We start from the raw sequence: 15,900 nt of genomic DNA on the forward strand, positions 1-15,900 counted from the left end.
CATTGAAGCGACTCAATAGCAGAGCAGAGACACAGCCGCTGAGTCACACAGTGTGGTCAGTAGAACAGCGTAGTCCTGTTGACGAGGAATCCAGGTGATGGAATCAAGTTTTAGCAGAGTTCCGGCAGGTGAATGAGCTCAGTGAGAACAGAGACACGCTGGGTCGGGGGATGGGCGGCAGACTCAGCAGGGACAGCTTTAAACCTGTAGTTTGGCCTGAAATGCCTTCACCATCAGAGCCAGGGTATCTTAAGCAACGGAAGAAATGTGATTGAGGGAAGAAAGGGCAAAGGATGGCCAAGGATACCGTTGAAGAGAAGAGCAGCTCAGTAAGGAGCTATCAGCCCAGGAGACATATTGAATCCAATATTAACCAATCACAGTCACTGACATCAATCTCCTCCTGTCTGATATAAACCATCATCATCATCATAGGCAGTCCCTCTAAACGAGGATGACTTGCTTTACGTCAAAAAAGGGATGAGTTCTCAGGTGTTTCAATGAAGGACCTAATATTCCGGATCCCGAACTACATACTGAAGGGTGGAAGGTGCCTGTGCGTGGATTTTTTTAACGTGTGGTGACCGTTGCACACCAGCCACCACACGGACTTGACAGAGGTAGGTCTTGGTCCAGTGGCAAGGATTAACCAAGATGACTGGAGACCAGCTCTGCTGCACGGACCTAGTGCGCACCCATACCGCAATGTAGGCTGGCTCATGCTGCCCCTGAACTCGTGCTTCTCCTGGGCCCCGGCCACGTCCCTCTACGAACTCTCGCCGCTCCTTCGCCCTGACCTCACCGCCCCAGCTGTACCTGCCCGCACTCCAATCAGTGACCTGGATTTGGGTGATGTCAAATCCAGTTGCCCTCTTCACAGCCATAGCCTTCCTGCAGCAGCACACAATGCTCCCTCTAATGGCCCCGCCTGCTGATGGTCTTACAGGCTGGGACCGCGCCGGGTCGTCGCACGTTGCTCCCTCTAATGGCCCCGGCCCGCAAGACCATCAACAGGCTGGGGCCACCAGAGGGAGCAACGTGCAGTGGCCTGGCCCAGAAATCGGCGTGGTCCTGGCCTGCAAGACAATCAGCAGGAGTAGAGATACAGCAGAACCATTGAGAGCAGATTGAAACCTCCGCGACAGTCACGGCCCCAAGGTACAATCTGCGCTGCCCACGAGAGAAAAAATATGGGACACCCCAGCTTTAAAATATACCACCATTAAATCTATAACTATGCTGCTGCCATGCCACTCGCTTACCCTTTACAATAGGAATCCTGTGGGGGAACTGATGAGATGATATAAACCAATCCCACAGTCACTGACACCAATCTCCTCCTGTCTGATATAAACCAACCCCACAGTCACTGACACCAATCTCCTCCTGTCTGATATAAACCAACCCCACAGTCACTGACACCAATCTCCTCCTGTCTGATATCAACCAATCCCACAGTCACTGACACCAATCTCCTCCTGTCTGATATAAACCAACCCCATAGGCCCAGAAAGTTTAAACTCAGCCCGTTACTTGGTCTGGACTTGTCTCCATTCCCGTGCCGAGGAGATTGCTGTGATTAACAGCAGATTCCAACCCCTGCGGCCACTTGTGAACTCGCTGGTGTCTCAGCAGGTCGGATAACTGAGTGAATCCCTTCCCACACACAGACAGGTGAACGGCCTCTCCCCTGTGTGAACTCGCTGGTATCTCAGCAGGTCGAATAACTGAGTGACTCCCTTCCCACACATGGAGCAGGTGAACGGCCTCTCCCCGGTGTGAACTCGCTGGTGTCTCAGCAGGTCAGATGACTGAGTGACTCCCTTCCCACACACAGAACAGGTGAACGGCCTCTCCCCAGTGTGAACTTGCTGGTGTCTCAGCAGGTCGGATGAATGAGTGACTCCCTTCCCACTCACAGAGCAGGTGAATGGCCTCTCACCAGTGTGAACTCGCTGGTGTGTCAGCAGGTCGGATAACTGAGTGACTCCCTTCCCACACACAGAGCAGGTGAACGGCCTCTCCCTGGTGTGATTGCGTCGATGAGCTTCCATCCAGGAGGGGAATCTGAATCCCTTCCCACAGTCCCCACATTTCCACAGTTTCTCCATGGTGCGGGTGTCCTTGTGACTCTCCAGGCTGAATGATCAGTTGAAGCCTCGTCCACACACAGAACACATGTACGGTTTCTCCCCACTGTGAATGGTGCGATTTTTTTCAGGCTGTATAACTGGTTAAAGCTCTTTCCACAGTCAGTGCATTGGAACACTCTCACTCGATTGTGTGTCTCGGTGCTTTTCCAGTCACACTGATGTTTGAAATCTTTTCCCATAGACAGAACAGAGAAACATTTCTCCTTCCACATTCAAAGGCTGATGATATTCGAGTCCTGAGGAATCGAATGACTACATCAGATCTTGACGTGATGTTTCATTTGAGTTTCCTGTCTGCAAATCTCACCTTCTAATACCCTGGAAAAGGAGATTTCAAAACTCATCACTGTAAGTATAGGACAGAAATTCAGAATAGGCATATGTAGTTTCCATGGAACATTCTTTCCTTTCTTGTTCCCCTAAAGCTGTAAATCCCTGTCCCACACATTGTCCCTCCTGCTGTGCTGAAATTCAAGCACATCGCACATCTCTAGACTGTTTCTCCTCCACTCCCAGTTTTCACTACCAATTCTGGCTGGATTCAGTTCTACACTCACTGGTTCCCCTCCCTCTCCTCCCCTGAAGGTGCTGACTCGGGCTGGATTCAGTTCTACACTCACTGGTTTCCCTCCCTCTCCTCTCCTGAAGGTGCTGGTTCTGGCTGGATTCAGTTCTACACTCACTGGTTCCCCTCCCTCTCCTCTCCTGAAGGTGCTGGCTTAGGCTGGGTTCAGTTCTACACTCACTGGTTTCTCTCCACTATGTGACCCATGTGCCCAATCTCCATGTGGCACAATGTAGTCTAAATAGCAGGATCCCGTCCAATTCTGGGGCAGCCAAGGGTAGGTCTTGTGACCACACACCCAATAGGTGCCATTATAGGCAATGAATGTTAGCTGTTTCTTTGTCAGCAACACTCCGGGGCCTGTCCAGGCTTTTCCATCTGTTTTATTCAGAATCCCCGTTATGTTAAGAATTCCCACATCGGCCCAGTTTGGACAGTTCCGTGGCTTGATTACATTATAATTCCGGGAGCAGTTACTATACCCCATATTTTGGCCTCCTTTGATGTTTCTAATCAGATGGACCGATTCCCCCGGTCTTCCTACCCATGTTGTATTAGTGATAACAAAAAATGGGGGCCGTTTAGAATTATTGTAGCCTTGTTGGTACCCCCCTTCAAGGTTAGCCAGATTGTAACCTGCTGACTTCCATTTACGTGCCCAGTTTTCCGTATCCTGAAACGCATTGCCTGTTTTGTTTTGATTAATTATCCACTCAGGTAAATCAATAGTTCCTGGCAGTGACATGGGTCTTCCTGTTATAATTTCAAAAGGGCTTAGAACGGTAGTTCTATTTGGGGTTACCCTAATGCTACATAGCACTATTGGTAGTGCCTAAGGCCATGATGTTCCTTCTTGGTGATATTTGGCAAGCCGTTGTTTCAGAGTTCGATTCATTCGCTCTACTTGTCCTGATGATTGTGGGTGATAAGGATAGTGTAAATCCCACGTAATGTTCAGTAACCTACAGACTTCTTGGCAGACAGCACCTGTGAAGTGGGTTCCCTGATCTGAGTCAATGCTACTCGGGACTCCCCACTCGAGAATGTAATCCTTACACAAGATCTTTGTAGTGTGATTGGCTGTGGCTCTTTTAGTTGGGACAGCTTCTACACATCTAGAGAATCTGTCGACCATAACAAGAATGTTAGTGTATCCTTGGCATGGAGAGAGAGATATATAATCGACCTGCAGATGCTGGAATGGTCCGACAGGGGCAAGGGGCCTCAGTTGGGGCATTACCATGATGGGTCCAGAATTGTTTTTCTGCTACCAGCTGGGCGTGTTTTTTAAATCCCCGACCCCACCAGCTTTTCTGGAACTGTACCATCATCTGTTATGAGGCCAAGTGTCCCCACGAGTGGATCTGTTGGGCTAAAAAAGACATAAGGGCTTGTGGCGCGACTGGCTTGTCGGTAACTCTTTGTCTCCAGACACCATCTTGGCTTAGCTTAATTCCTGCCTCAATCCATGTCCATTTTTCCTCAGGAGCACTCGCCTTGCATTGTTTGAAGGTCTCGTGTCAGAGTCCTGAGTGCTTTTAATCTGCACATCTGTGTTGGTTCTTCTGGGGGAGCGCCCTGTGAGGTGGCATCTTTAGCTGCCTGGTTGGCTAGGGCATTTCCCTGTGCTTCCGTGGTATTTTCCTTGGTATGGGCCTTACACTTCAGGATGGACACTTCCTGAGGTAATTGTATGGCCTCTAGTAAGTCTCGGACTTCTTTTCCATTTCGGATAGGTGTACCAGCAGCAGCGAGGAATCCTCTTTTCTGCCCTAACAGACCGAAGTCGTGAGCGACTCCAAAAGCATAACACAAATCTGTGTAGACATTAGCTGTCTGTCCTTCTGCTATTCGACATGCTTCTGACAGGGCCAGTAACTCAGCCTGTTGTGCTGACGTTCCTGAGGGTAAACATCCTTTTGCCACTACCTCATAAGGTTGTAACTGCACATCCTGTTTTTCTGGTACCATTGTCAACAAAGGAGGAACCATCTGTAAACAGGATGAGGTCTGGGTTGTGTAGAGGCTGCTCTGCTGCTAAGACTACTTCTTCTGTTTCTTTTAAAATCTCCACGCAGTGATGCTCTCCACATTCTCCCCCCTCTTGCTCCCACGATTCTGACATCGGGAGCATAGTTGTGGGATTAACTGGGCTGGCCCGGACGATAGAGATTAGGAGCTTCCAAAACTGCTGTCCAGCGAGTCCATCTAGCTGCTGTCACCTGAGACATTCTATTCATAGACAGCAAAGCGTATACGGTGTGGGGACACTTGACAATTAGCTTTTGGTCGAGGACTAGACCCGCAGTGATCATTACCGCTCGACATGTAGCTTCCATGGCCCTTAGGCAACTTCCCCATCCGAGGGCTACCGCATCCAGTTTTACTGAATAATAGCCAATAGGTCTTTGCCGATCCCCATGTTCTTGTGTCAGTATAGCTGTCATGTATCCTTCTTTCTCATGGACAAACAGGGTAAATGGCTTACCACTGTCGGGGATTCCCAGAGCCGTGCTGAACACAAGGCCTTTTTCAAGCTCAGGAAGGCCTCTTGCTGTTCCTTAGTGAGGGTGATGGCTTCTTTAGAGGTACATTTCCCTTTTAAGATATCATTCAATGGCTGAGCAAGCTTTGTGAAGGAGTCAATCCAATTTCTGTTAAAGTTACACGATCCCAAAAAGGACCTTAGTTCCTGAATAGTGGTGGTTTTTTTTAGCAGCCCGAATGGCTGCAGTTCTATACTGGGTAAGTTTTCTCTTTCCTTGTGAAATCTTTTGTCCCAGGTATACAACCTCTTCTTGGGATATTTGTGCTTTGTCGATGCTGGCTTTATGTCCTTTCAGCCAAAGGTGGTCCAGCAGAGTTCGTAGATCTTGTTCATGCTGTTCTTCCGTGTTTGAAGCTAGCTGGATATCGTCTACATATTGGATGACTGTGGATGACAGGGGAGGTAATTCTTGCAAATAGCTTTGTAAAGCCACGTGGAATACCGTAGGACTGTTGTGGAGACCCTGCGGTAATCGGGTCCAAGTATACTGTTGTCCTTGGACAGTGAAAGCAAACCACTGTCGAACCTCTGGTGCCAGAGGCACCGACCAAAATCCATTGGGCATATCTATAACCGAGAAATATTTATGTTCCGGTTTGAGGGCATTAAAAATGGTGGAGGGATCTGCAACCAAAGGAGCTTTTTGATCAATACACTGGTTAGCTTTCCTATAATCGACGGTCAAACGCCAAGTTTCATTAGATTTCTGTACCGGCCACACGGGGCTATTGGAGGAGCTATGCATTTTAATAAGCACCCCTTGTTTCCTCCAATTGCTGAAGAACAGGTAGGATTCCCGCAATGGCAGTTGGACTGATGGAATACTGTTTAGTGCATGGAGGCTTGGTCCCAGTAAATGACGCAGGTTCCATCTGGAGTAGGCTACAATCGTTATTATCTTTAGCCCATATCAGGTGTTCCTTCAATTTGTCTTTCTTCAAAGTTCTAATTGACCATGTCACCCAACCATCCTCGAAATGCAACGATGAATCTACTTGGATTAGAACGTCCATTCCCAAAAGGGGTTGATCTACTGGGCCTATCCAGACCGGCGTGGTTAGTTCATGTGGACCCAGCCCTATAAGTACCGGTGTTGTCCTTTTAATTTCCATTTTATGGCCCCCAACTCCATAGGCTGTACGTGCCCTACCATCCAACAGCAAAAAGTCTCCATATTGTAGGGGTAAGCTTGTTAATTCCACCAGTGTCTAAAAGACAGTCCACATCCTTATCGCCCACCCTCACAGTTATATATAGCCCATCTCCCCTCTGTTGTATTAGTGCGAGGAGGGGGACCAGGGCGGGCTCTAATCGTTTTTTGCTATCCCAAGTAACTCTTTCTGTTGTTGTATTGTCAGTCGCTTAAATGCTTCTATGAGGTCGTTATCTTGTGACAAGCCTGGTTTGTTGGCTGAACTGTATCCCTGGCTGCGTCCTCTTCCCCGGCCATGACCTTGCTGTTTCGCCCTGCACGTCTTGGCCCAGTGATCTTCTTTCCCACATTAATGATATTTTCCGGGTAATTTTCCTAATAACTGTTTATCGGAATCCTGGGATTTCCATCCCATAGCCTGCACAGCTCGGACTTTAGCTCTCATATCCCTGTCTAATTGGTTACATCGATCCACCAACGCTACAAAGGTAGTTCCTCTACCTTCCCAGTCCAGTAACACTACCTTAAGCATTTTGGACAGTTCTGGCTTTCAACCTGCCACGAAAGCTGCTTTCAGGGGTCCAAACAATCCATTTCCTCATACGTATTATTCATACCCGAATGTTCTAGCCATGTGCATCTAAACCTCTCGTCATACTCCAGGACCTCCTTTGTTTCTTTCTGTTGGCAGGCTGCAATTTTCCCCCAGTCTGTCTTAGCTGGACTGAAGGCTTGCAGCCAATGTTTAATCGCATCCCACCCTGCGTCTAATTCTTGTTCATCCCGCCCCAAAGCTTCTTCTACCTTGTCGTACAATTTTCTTCATTGTGTTTTTGGCACCATTATGGTCAAAATTTGCACTCCGCCCCAGGGATGAAGTTGCTATATATTTCTTAAGCGGTCCAATTGGTCCCATGTTTTCACTCCCCCTTTCTTTGGATTGGGCAATTCCTTGGACCATTTATCAATTTTCTCTGGGTCTGCCGGATCATGAACTAAGTGTTTTTCATACAGCCTTTTCTTCATTTTTTTGGTTCTGCCCTCATCCGCAGTTTCTTCTGATTTGACTACAACTTGTCTTTTTTTAAACGGGGCAAAGCGCACCCCTAATTCTTCATCCTCCGACCCTGTATCGTCGGAAGACTCAGAATCCGTATCTATTCCTTGGTCGTGTCTTCGGGTTTGCGCTTTTAATTTATCCAAACATGGGTACCCTGGGAATTGACCGATACATTTCCCTTTTCCTATTACTGTCTCTTGACCTAATGATTTTTTCCATTCTTTAATTTCACCTTTAAGATCTTTAACTTCCACTTCCAACTTTTCAAGTCTCGGTTGTTCACAAACTGCTTGCAATTGAACTGGTCAGGTCCCTATCATGTTGGGACAGCATCATAATCTCATTCCGCTGTTGGATCTGTCCCATAACGGCTAGGGACCATCTGGTTCGTTCTTTATTTTTCATACAGGTCGTTTTTCCCAAGACCCTTTTGATCTCATCCAAGGACCATTGTCCTTTGGAGGTACCGTACTTTCATTCGATCTTAATACAGGTTTTGGATGAGTCGAATTGTTGCTCTATGTATTCTTTCAACTGTTCGAAGATTTCGTCTATCGAAACCTCAGGTGGTGCCCGCCCGCCTTTAACAGTTGTAGGCAATTCTTTGCTCTTATCTTCTGCTGCCATAGTACTAATTTCTTTACTGGAGTCGCAAGTCGTAGGCTTTCCAGCCGATCAGTGGGTCGGTGATGAATTAACTAACACACCGCCGAAGTTTAAACGTCTACGGGACCTCGAGCTGATTACCAACTGGAGGGTTCACAAACCGGAGGCTTTCGGAATCGCGTAGAAGGGGAGGTGAATTTAGACAATTGACCGAGGATTTTTATAAAGTGGAGTCCTTACCTCAGTATGTAGGTCCGATGTCCAAAATTCAGTTTCTTCCCTCAGCGATTCTGTTCGTGACGCCAAAATTGTTAGATCTCTTAATTTTCAATGAGATGCGAAATCCGCTTGTAGATTAAAAATAACTTTATTCCAGCTATAGCAACAGAGTTCTTGCTGAATTACATCTCTTTATTACACTGCAACACATGGCAAAAAATGTCTGTACTTATCCTGGATCAATTTACAATTGTGAGCTCACCCTCTTTGACCTTATTGGCTCAATTGATCCAGCAGTCTGTGTTGTTAGCCCATAATTGGCTCTCTGCCCAAAGTCCTGAAATGTCAAGTTGATTTATGGCTCAATGCAATGTGCTGGCTCTCACGTAGGCAGGGGTCTGTGACTGGGGTCTGTGTTTTCTCAACTTTGCAGCATGCTTGAATTTTCTATCAAAGAGCATAAGAAACAGGGACAGTAGTAGATCATACGGCCCCTCTAGCCTGCCGCGCCATTCAATAAGATCAAGGTTGATCTTGTACTTCAACTCCACATTCCCCGTATCCCTGGATTCCTTTAGTGACCAAACATCTATCGATCTCAGCCCTGAATATACTCAACGACTGAGCATCCACAGCTCTTTGGGGCAGAAAATTCCAAAGATTCATAACCCTTTGAGTGAAGACATTTCTCCTCAACTCAGTCCTAAATGGCCGTCCGTTATCCTGAGACTATGACCCCTAGTTCTAGACTCTCCAGACAAGAGAAACAGCCAATCAGCATTTGTGTGAGGAAGTGCTTCCTGACATTAGCCCTGAACGGCCGAGCTCTGATTTTAAGGTTGTGTCCCCTTGTTGTGGACTCCCTCACCAGAGGAAATAGTTTCTCTCCATCCACCCCATCAACTCCTTTAATCATCTTAAACACCTCAATTACATCACCCCTTAATCTTCTATATTTCTCATAATTTACAAACTTCATCACTGTAAGTACAGGATCATAGAATCACTGAAGTTTACAGCATTGAAGGAGGCCATTCAGCCCATCGTGTCTGTGCCGGCCGACAAAGAGCTATCCAGCCTAATCCCACTTTTCAGCTCTTGGTCCGTGGCCTTGTAGGTCACGGCACTTCAAGTGCACATCCAAGTTCGTTTTAAATGCTACCAGCCTTTCAGGTAGTGCGTTCCAGACCCCCACCATCCTCTGGGTGAAGAGATTTCCCCTCTAAACATCCTACCACTTTATAATCTATGCCCTCTGGTTGTTGACCCTTTGCTAAGGGAAATAGGTCCTTCCTATCCACTCTATCTAGGCCCCTCATAATTTTATACATCTCAATTAGGCCTCCCCTCAGCCTCCTCTATTCCACAAAAAAACAACCACAGCCTATCCCATCTTTCCTCATAGCTAAATTCTCTAGTCCAGGTAACATCCTCCTAAATCTCCTCTGTTCCCTCTCTAGTGCAATGACATCTTTCTTGTAATGTGGTGACCAGAACTGCATACAGTACTCTCGCTGTGACCTAAGTAGTGTTTTATACAGTTCAAGCATAACCTCCCTACTCTTGTATTCTGTGCCGTGGCTAATAAAGGCAAGTATTCTGTATGCCTTCTTAACCACCTTATCTACTTCATGCTACCTTCAGAGATATGTGGACATGCCCTCTAAGGTCCCTTTGTTCTTCTACACTTCTCATTGTCCTACCATTTATTGTGTATTCCCTTGCCTTGTTAGCCCTCCACAAATGCATTACCTCACACTTCTCCGGATTGAGTTCCATTTGCCACTGTTCTGTCCACCTGACCAGTCCATTGATATCTTCCTGCAGTCTATAGCTTTTCACTATCAACCACACAGTCAACTTTTGTATCATCTTCCTTGCATTGAAGTATATACTATTTAGCATTGCCAAACCATGGAAGAGAGCGGCTGGGACACATTTCTGACACAGCTCAAGATTAACCCGCATGGCGACTTTGTTGTCGGTGATGATAGACGAGAAAGACCAAAGTGCCGTTTGGCCCTCTCAGTGTGGCCCTGAAGGACTGTGTCCAGGCTGAAGTTCTGTTCTCACCGTACAATCCTCCCCCCAGATTGTCCTCTCTGAGTTCGCCAGGTGATGCTAAACACTCAGGTGGGAAAGACAAAAATCCACAGCAATGTGTGAAAAGCAAAGCTGATTTATTTCCCATTCATCCAGAATATTAAACTCCAGCCCAGTTATAGGAGTTATCAGCAGAAAAAAAAACAACTGTCAGAATGAACATGGTTCAGTCCGGGATGTGATTAACAGCAGCAAGAACAGCAGAATCCCACCTCTGCAGTCACTTGTGAACTCGCTGGTGTTTCAGCAGGATCGAAGACTGAGTGAATCCCTTACCATACTCTGAGCAGGTGAACGGCCTCTACCCAGTGTGAATGCGCTGGTGTTCAGTGAGGAAGGATGACCGAGTGAATCCCTTCCCACACTCTGAGCAGGTGAACGGCCTCTCCTCAGTGTGAGTGCGCTGGTGTCTCAGAAGGTCGGATGACTGAACGAATCCCTTCCCACACTCGGAGCAGGTGAACAGCCTCTCTGCAGTGTGAACTCGCTGGTGTCTCAGAAAGTCGGATGACCGAATGAATCCCTTTCCACACACGGAGCACCTGAACGGTCTCTCCCCAGTGTGAACACATTGATGGCAGCTCAGTTCCGCTGAACTTTTATAGCACTTTCAGTGTGAATACGCTGGTGTCTCAGAAGGTTGGATGACTGAGTGAATCCCATCTCACACTCAGAGCAGGTGAAGGGCCTCTCCACGGTGTGCACTCGGTGTTTCAGCAGGTCAGATGACCGAGTGAATCCCTTCCCACACTCAGAGCAGGTGAACGGCCTCTCCCCAGTGTGAACTCGTTGGTGTCTCAGCAGGTTGCATGAATCAGTGAATCCCTTCCCACACTCAGAGCAGGTGAACGGTCTCTCCCCGGTGTGAACTCGCTGGTGTCTCAGCAGGCTACCTGACCGACTGAATCCTTTCCCACACACAGAGCAGGTGAACGGCCTCTCCCCAGTGTGAACTCGCTGGTGTCTCAGCAGGCTACCTGACCGACTGAATCCCTTCCCACACACAGAGCAGGTGAACGGTCTCTCCCCGGTGTGAACTCGCTGCTTTCTCAGCAGGCTGCCTGACCGACTGAATCCTTTCCCACACACAGAGCAGGTGAACGGCCTCTCCCCAGTGTGAGTGCACTGGTGTATAGCGAGTTTAGATGATCGAATGAACCCAGTCCCGCAGTGAGAGCACCTGAACGGTCTCTCCCCACTGTGAACACGTTGATGGTACGTCAGTTCCCCGGAATGTTTATAGCTCTTCCCACAGTCCGGGCACTTAAAAAGTCTCTCGTCAGTGTGAACTCGCTGGTGTATCAGAAGGTGGGATGAACGAGCAAATCCCTTCCCACACTCGGAGCAGGTGAACGGCCTCTCCCCGTTTGTGTCTCAATAGGCCAGAGATTTGGCTGAAGTCTTGTCCACACACAGAACACGTGTACACTTTCTCCCCATTGTCAACGGTGCTTTTTGCTTCCATATTGAGAGGCCAATGATATTCGGGTCCCGACGACTCGAGTGACGCTGTCAGATCTTGATGCGGTCTGCGATTTGAGTTTCCCGTCTGCAAATCCTCCCCTTCTAATACCCTGTAAAATTAATTTGAAACAGTAAAAAGGGAGTGTGAGAGAGAAAACAAAGAGGCAGATTAGTAATTTGAACTTAATGAGCCTGCTAATTTGTGGGGCTGGCACTAGAACAAAGTGACCATGAAAGCGATCGAATTGTCGTAAAAACCCAACTGGTTCACTAATGTCTGATTCTGGCTGGGTTCAGTTCTACACTCACTGGTTCCCCTCCCCTGAAGGTGCTGACTCTGGCTGGGTTCAGTTCTACACTCACCAGTTTCTCTCCAATATGTGACCCATGTGCCCAATGTCCACGTGTGAACCTCGACAATGAGTGTCGACAAGCTATTCCCCTGTCCTCACCTGAGGCCTCACACGTGCATTTTCCAGCAGGGTCACTGGAGCCTCCTCCCAATGGCTCAGTGGGTAAAGGCACCGACCAGTGTGACTGAGTCACATTAACAGGAGGGGTCCAGGTTTAATCCCCTCGACGTATCCTCCCCTTCTAAACCCCTGTAAAAGCTGTTTACAAAAGTCGTCACTGTAAGTAGGAACACAGGGCCCAAGTTTCCACATGATTTGCGCCTGATTTTTAGGAGCAACTGGTGGAGAACGGACTATCTTAGAAATCGCAATTCTCCACATTTTTTTTTCTGCAGTTCTAGTCAGGTAGAACAGTTCTACTTTGGAACAGAATTTGTTCTTCAAAAGGGGGCATGTCCGGCCACTGACGCCGAATTTGAAAGTTTCCACAGTGAAAACGTACTCCAAACTAAAGTAGAATGGAGCAAGTAAAGATTTTTGTAGAACTGAAAAAACCTGTTCTACACATTAAAAAATCAGGCGCAGGTTACAAATTAGGCGTCCAGAACGAGGTGGGGGGGGGGGGGGGAAGGGAAGTCATTAAATTCTATAATAAATCCTTATTTATACTTCTACAAATATTATACAAATAAATCCAACCTGAATAAACATTTATAAGCAAAGAAAAGATTAAATAAACCATCTTCCTACCTGTGTGAAAGTGCTTCAGCAGGCCTTTCGGGACCGAAGGCTGAACGGGCCGGCCCGAGACTTCGGGCAGGGCCCGTCCCCAGCACCAGATTTACAGGTAGGTGGCGTTGGGTTGGGTCAGGTCGGGGAGGTTCGGTTCGGGTCGGGGGACGGGGGGAGAGGGGAGAGGGAGAGAGAGAGAGAGGGAGGGATAGAGGGAGGAGGGGGGGGAGGGAGAGAGAGAGAGAGAGAGAGGGGGAGGGAGGGAGGGAGGGAGGGAGAGAGAGAGAGAGAGAGAGAGAGAGAGGGAGGGAGGGAGGGAGAGAGGGAGGTCAGGTTGGATCCAGTCCGGGAGCGGGGGTCGGGTCGGGTCCAGTGGGGTCGGGTCAGGTTGGGGGGCGGGAGCGCGGGTCGGGTCGGGTCCAGTAGGGGGGGGCGGGGAGCGGGAACAGGAGGTCGGGTCGGGTCCAGTCGGGGAGGTGGGGAGCGGGAACAGGAGCGCGGGTCGGGTCGGGTCCAGTCGGGGGGGCGGGGAGCGGGAACAGGAGCGCGGGTCGGGTCGGGTCGAGGCAGGGAGCGGGAACAGGAGCGCAGGTCGGGTCGGGCCCAGTCGGGGGGGCGGAGCGGGAACAGGAGCGCGGGTCAGGTCCAGTCGGGGGGCGGAGCGGGAACAGGAGCGTGGGTCGGGTCAGGTCCAGTCGGGGAACGGGAACAGGAGCTCGGGTCGTGTCGGGGGGGGGGGGCGGAGCGGGAACAGGAGCGCGGGTCGGGTCCAGTTGGGGAGCAGGAACAGGAGGGCGGGTCGGGTCGGGTCCAGTCGGGGGTGGGGGGAGCGGGTGTCGGGTCTGGTCCGGAGGCGGGGGAGAGCGGGTGTCTGGTCTAGTCGGGGGAGGGGGGGGAGCAGTAGCTGGCCGTGGGAGGAGCCTTATTCACATAGCCCCAGTGAGGCCATTCGGCCAGGGCTAGGGGCTGAATGCTTCGGGCCCCTCCCACACAGTTCGGCGCCTGGAGCTACTGCATTTGCGTGCCCACTGTAGCGCGCATGTACAGAGGTCCCGGCACTGTTTTCAGCGCAGGGACCGGGCTCCGCTCCCCTACAGCTCATGCTGCGCTGCGCCGAGGGCCAGAGGACCTGCAGGGAGGTGGAGAATACGGAGGATTTTTTTTAGGCGCACTTTGTGGCGCGAAAAACGGGCGTCCAGGTCGGGACTGCGCCGTTCTAGGCGCGTGTGGAAACTTGGGCCCATAGAAACAGGAATAGGCCATTCGGCCCCTTGAGCCTGATCAATTGGCCCCCAGCCTCATTATATGGGAAACATCGAGTTCTGCATTTCCATTACCCTTTAAGAACACAAGAAATTGGAGCAGGATTAGGCCCATTGGCCCCATGAGCCTGCTCCACCATTCAGTAAGATCATGGCTGATCTTCTACCTCAACTTCACTCTTGTTACCGACCCTTCTGACACTGAAAATTATTACTCCTTATTAAGAGGGTTGGCGGGCTGAAGGAGGTTACAGAGATAGGGAGGGGCGAGGCCTTGGAGGGTGTCATGTATGTAACCACAATGTAACACCACTGTATGAATGTATACACTCAACCTAGATGCACACCTTGACCACAAGGGGTGAACTTGTGGGAGACACTCTTTTTATCTTTGTGTGATCAGGTAAGGAGTGTCTCCCACACAGGGTCATCATCTTTGGAGTCCTGTAAATAAAGAGAGCAGGTCACAGAGTGACCTTGTCCCCAGAATGTGCCTCGTGTGGTTTCATGCTGTAGAGTAAGGACTTTACATTGGCGACAAGAAACGGGAATTCACGGCCCACGAGAATGGCCACCAGTAGCACAGAGGAACGGTACTATGCTGGGGAAGACTGGGACGATTTTGTCGAGAGGCTTTAGCAAAGCTTCATTACGAAAGAATGGCTAGATGATGCAGCGGCCGACAAGCTAAGGGCTCATCTTTTGACCAGCTGCAGACCAAAGACTTACACGCTCATGAAGGACTTACTAGCACCCGAAAAGCTGGCGGACAAAACCTTTGAAGAACTTACTGAATTGATCGGGGAGCACCTCAAACCGTCGAGTAGCATACATGTGGCCTGACACAGATTCTACACCCACTGACGTCATGAAGGATAGAGCATACCGGACTTCGTAGCAGACCTCTGGCGTTTGGCCAGCCTCTAAGTTCACAGACGCCTGCAGCGGGGATTTGCTAAGGGACTTCTTTATCGAGGGCATCGGTCATGCGGGAATTTTCCACAAATTAATTGAGACCAAGGATTTGACCTTAGAAGCGACGGCGTTGATGGCTCAAACTTTCATGGCGGGGGAGGAAGACACGAAAATAATATACGCGCGCAACTCTGCCTCTAATGCGGTGATGGATCAGGGAGTCAACATCATCAATGCGACTCAGAGCCCTGCAGGCAGGCAGGGGCAGTCCAACATTCCCCAGGCAGCAATAGACCCCAGAGTAGGACTGTAACAGAGACAATGGCAGGCTGAACAGACATTCACGCCATCACAGTGGACAATGTGGCCCGGGACGGGGCCATTGACACCCACTAATAGGATACTTAACAGCAGTCAAAGGGACAGTCAGCGAGGAATGCCTGGCCATAGTCCCTTTGTTCCCAACAATAGAAACTTTAACTCATGCTGGAGGTGTGGGGGAAAACACTCAGCTAGATCTTGCAGATTTCAACAGTTTGTCTGCAGGAACTGCAATCTCAGTGGCCATTTAGCTCGAATGTGCAGGAAGCCTGCAACCAGACTAATATATGAGGCGGATGGACCAGAAGAGGGTTCTTTGAGGCAGGATGACTTTTGGGGCAAATCGATGGATGCCGAGGCTTAGCGGGTCCATGTGGCGAATATTCACAGCTCATACACCAGAACGCCATCAATGACGATGAGCGTTTTATTAAACGGCATCCCTG

At 49.4% G+C, this 15,900-nt stretch overlaps 1 protein-coding gene across 1 annotated transcript in view; it reads right to left on the reverse strand.

The window, feature by feature from the left end:
* Positions 1 to 15,052, reverse strand: part of LOC139274078 (zinc finger protein 850-like) — a 56,505-nt gene extending 41,453 nt beyond the window's left edge. Inside the window, exons 1-4 of the mRNA XM_070891128.1 lie at positions 15,010 to 15,052; positions 11,113 to 11,780; positions 10,769 to 10,810; positions 1,768 to 2,123 (exon numbers count right to left, since the gene is read on the reverse strand). Coding sequence (XP_070747229.1) covers positions 1,768 to 2,123; positions 10,769 to 10,810; positions 11,113 to 11,780; positions 15,010 to 15,052 — 1,109 coding nt within the window. The remainder of the gene's footprint in view (positions 1 to 1,767; positions 2,124 to 10,768; positions 10,811 to 11,112; positions 11,781 to 15,009) is intronic.
* Between the last annotated feature and the right edge of the window lie 848 nt (positions 15,053 to 15,900).

Source organism: Pristiophorus japonicus, chromosome 9 (genome assembly GCF_044704955.1).
Source record: "Pristiophorus japonicus isolate sPriJap1 chromosome 9, sPriJap1.hap1, whole genome shotgun sequence".
NCBI classification, from domain to species: domain Eukaryota; kingdom Metazoa; phylum Chordata; class Chondrichthyes; family Pristiophoridae; genus Pristiophorus; species Pristiophorus japonicus.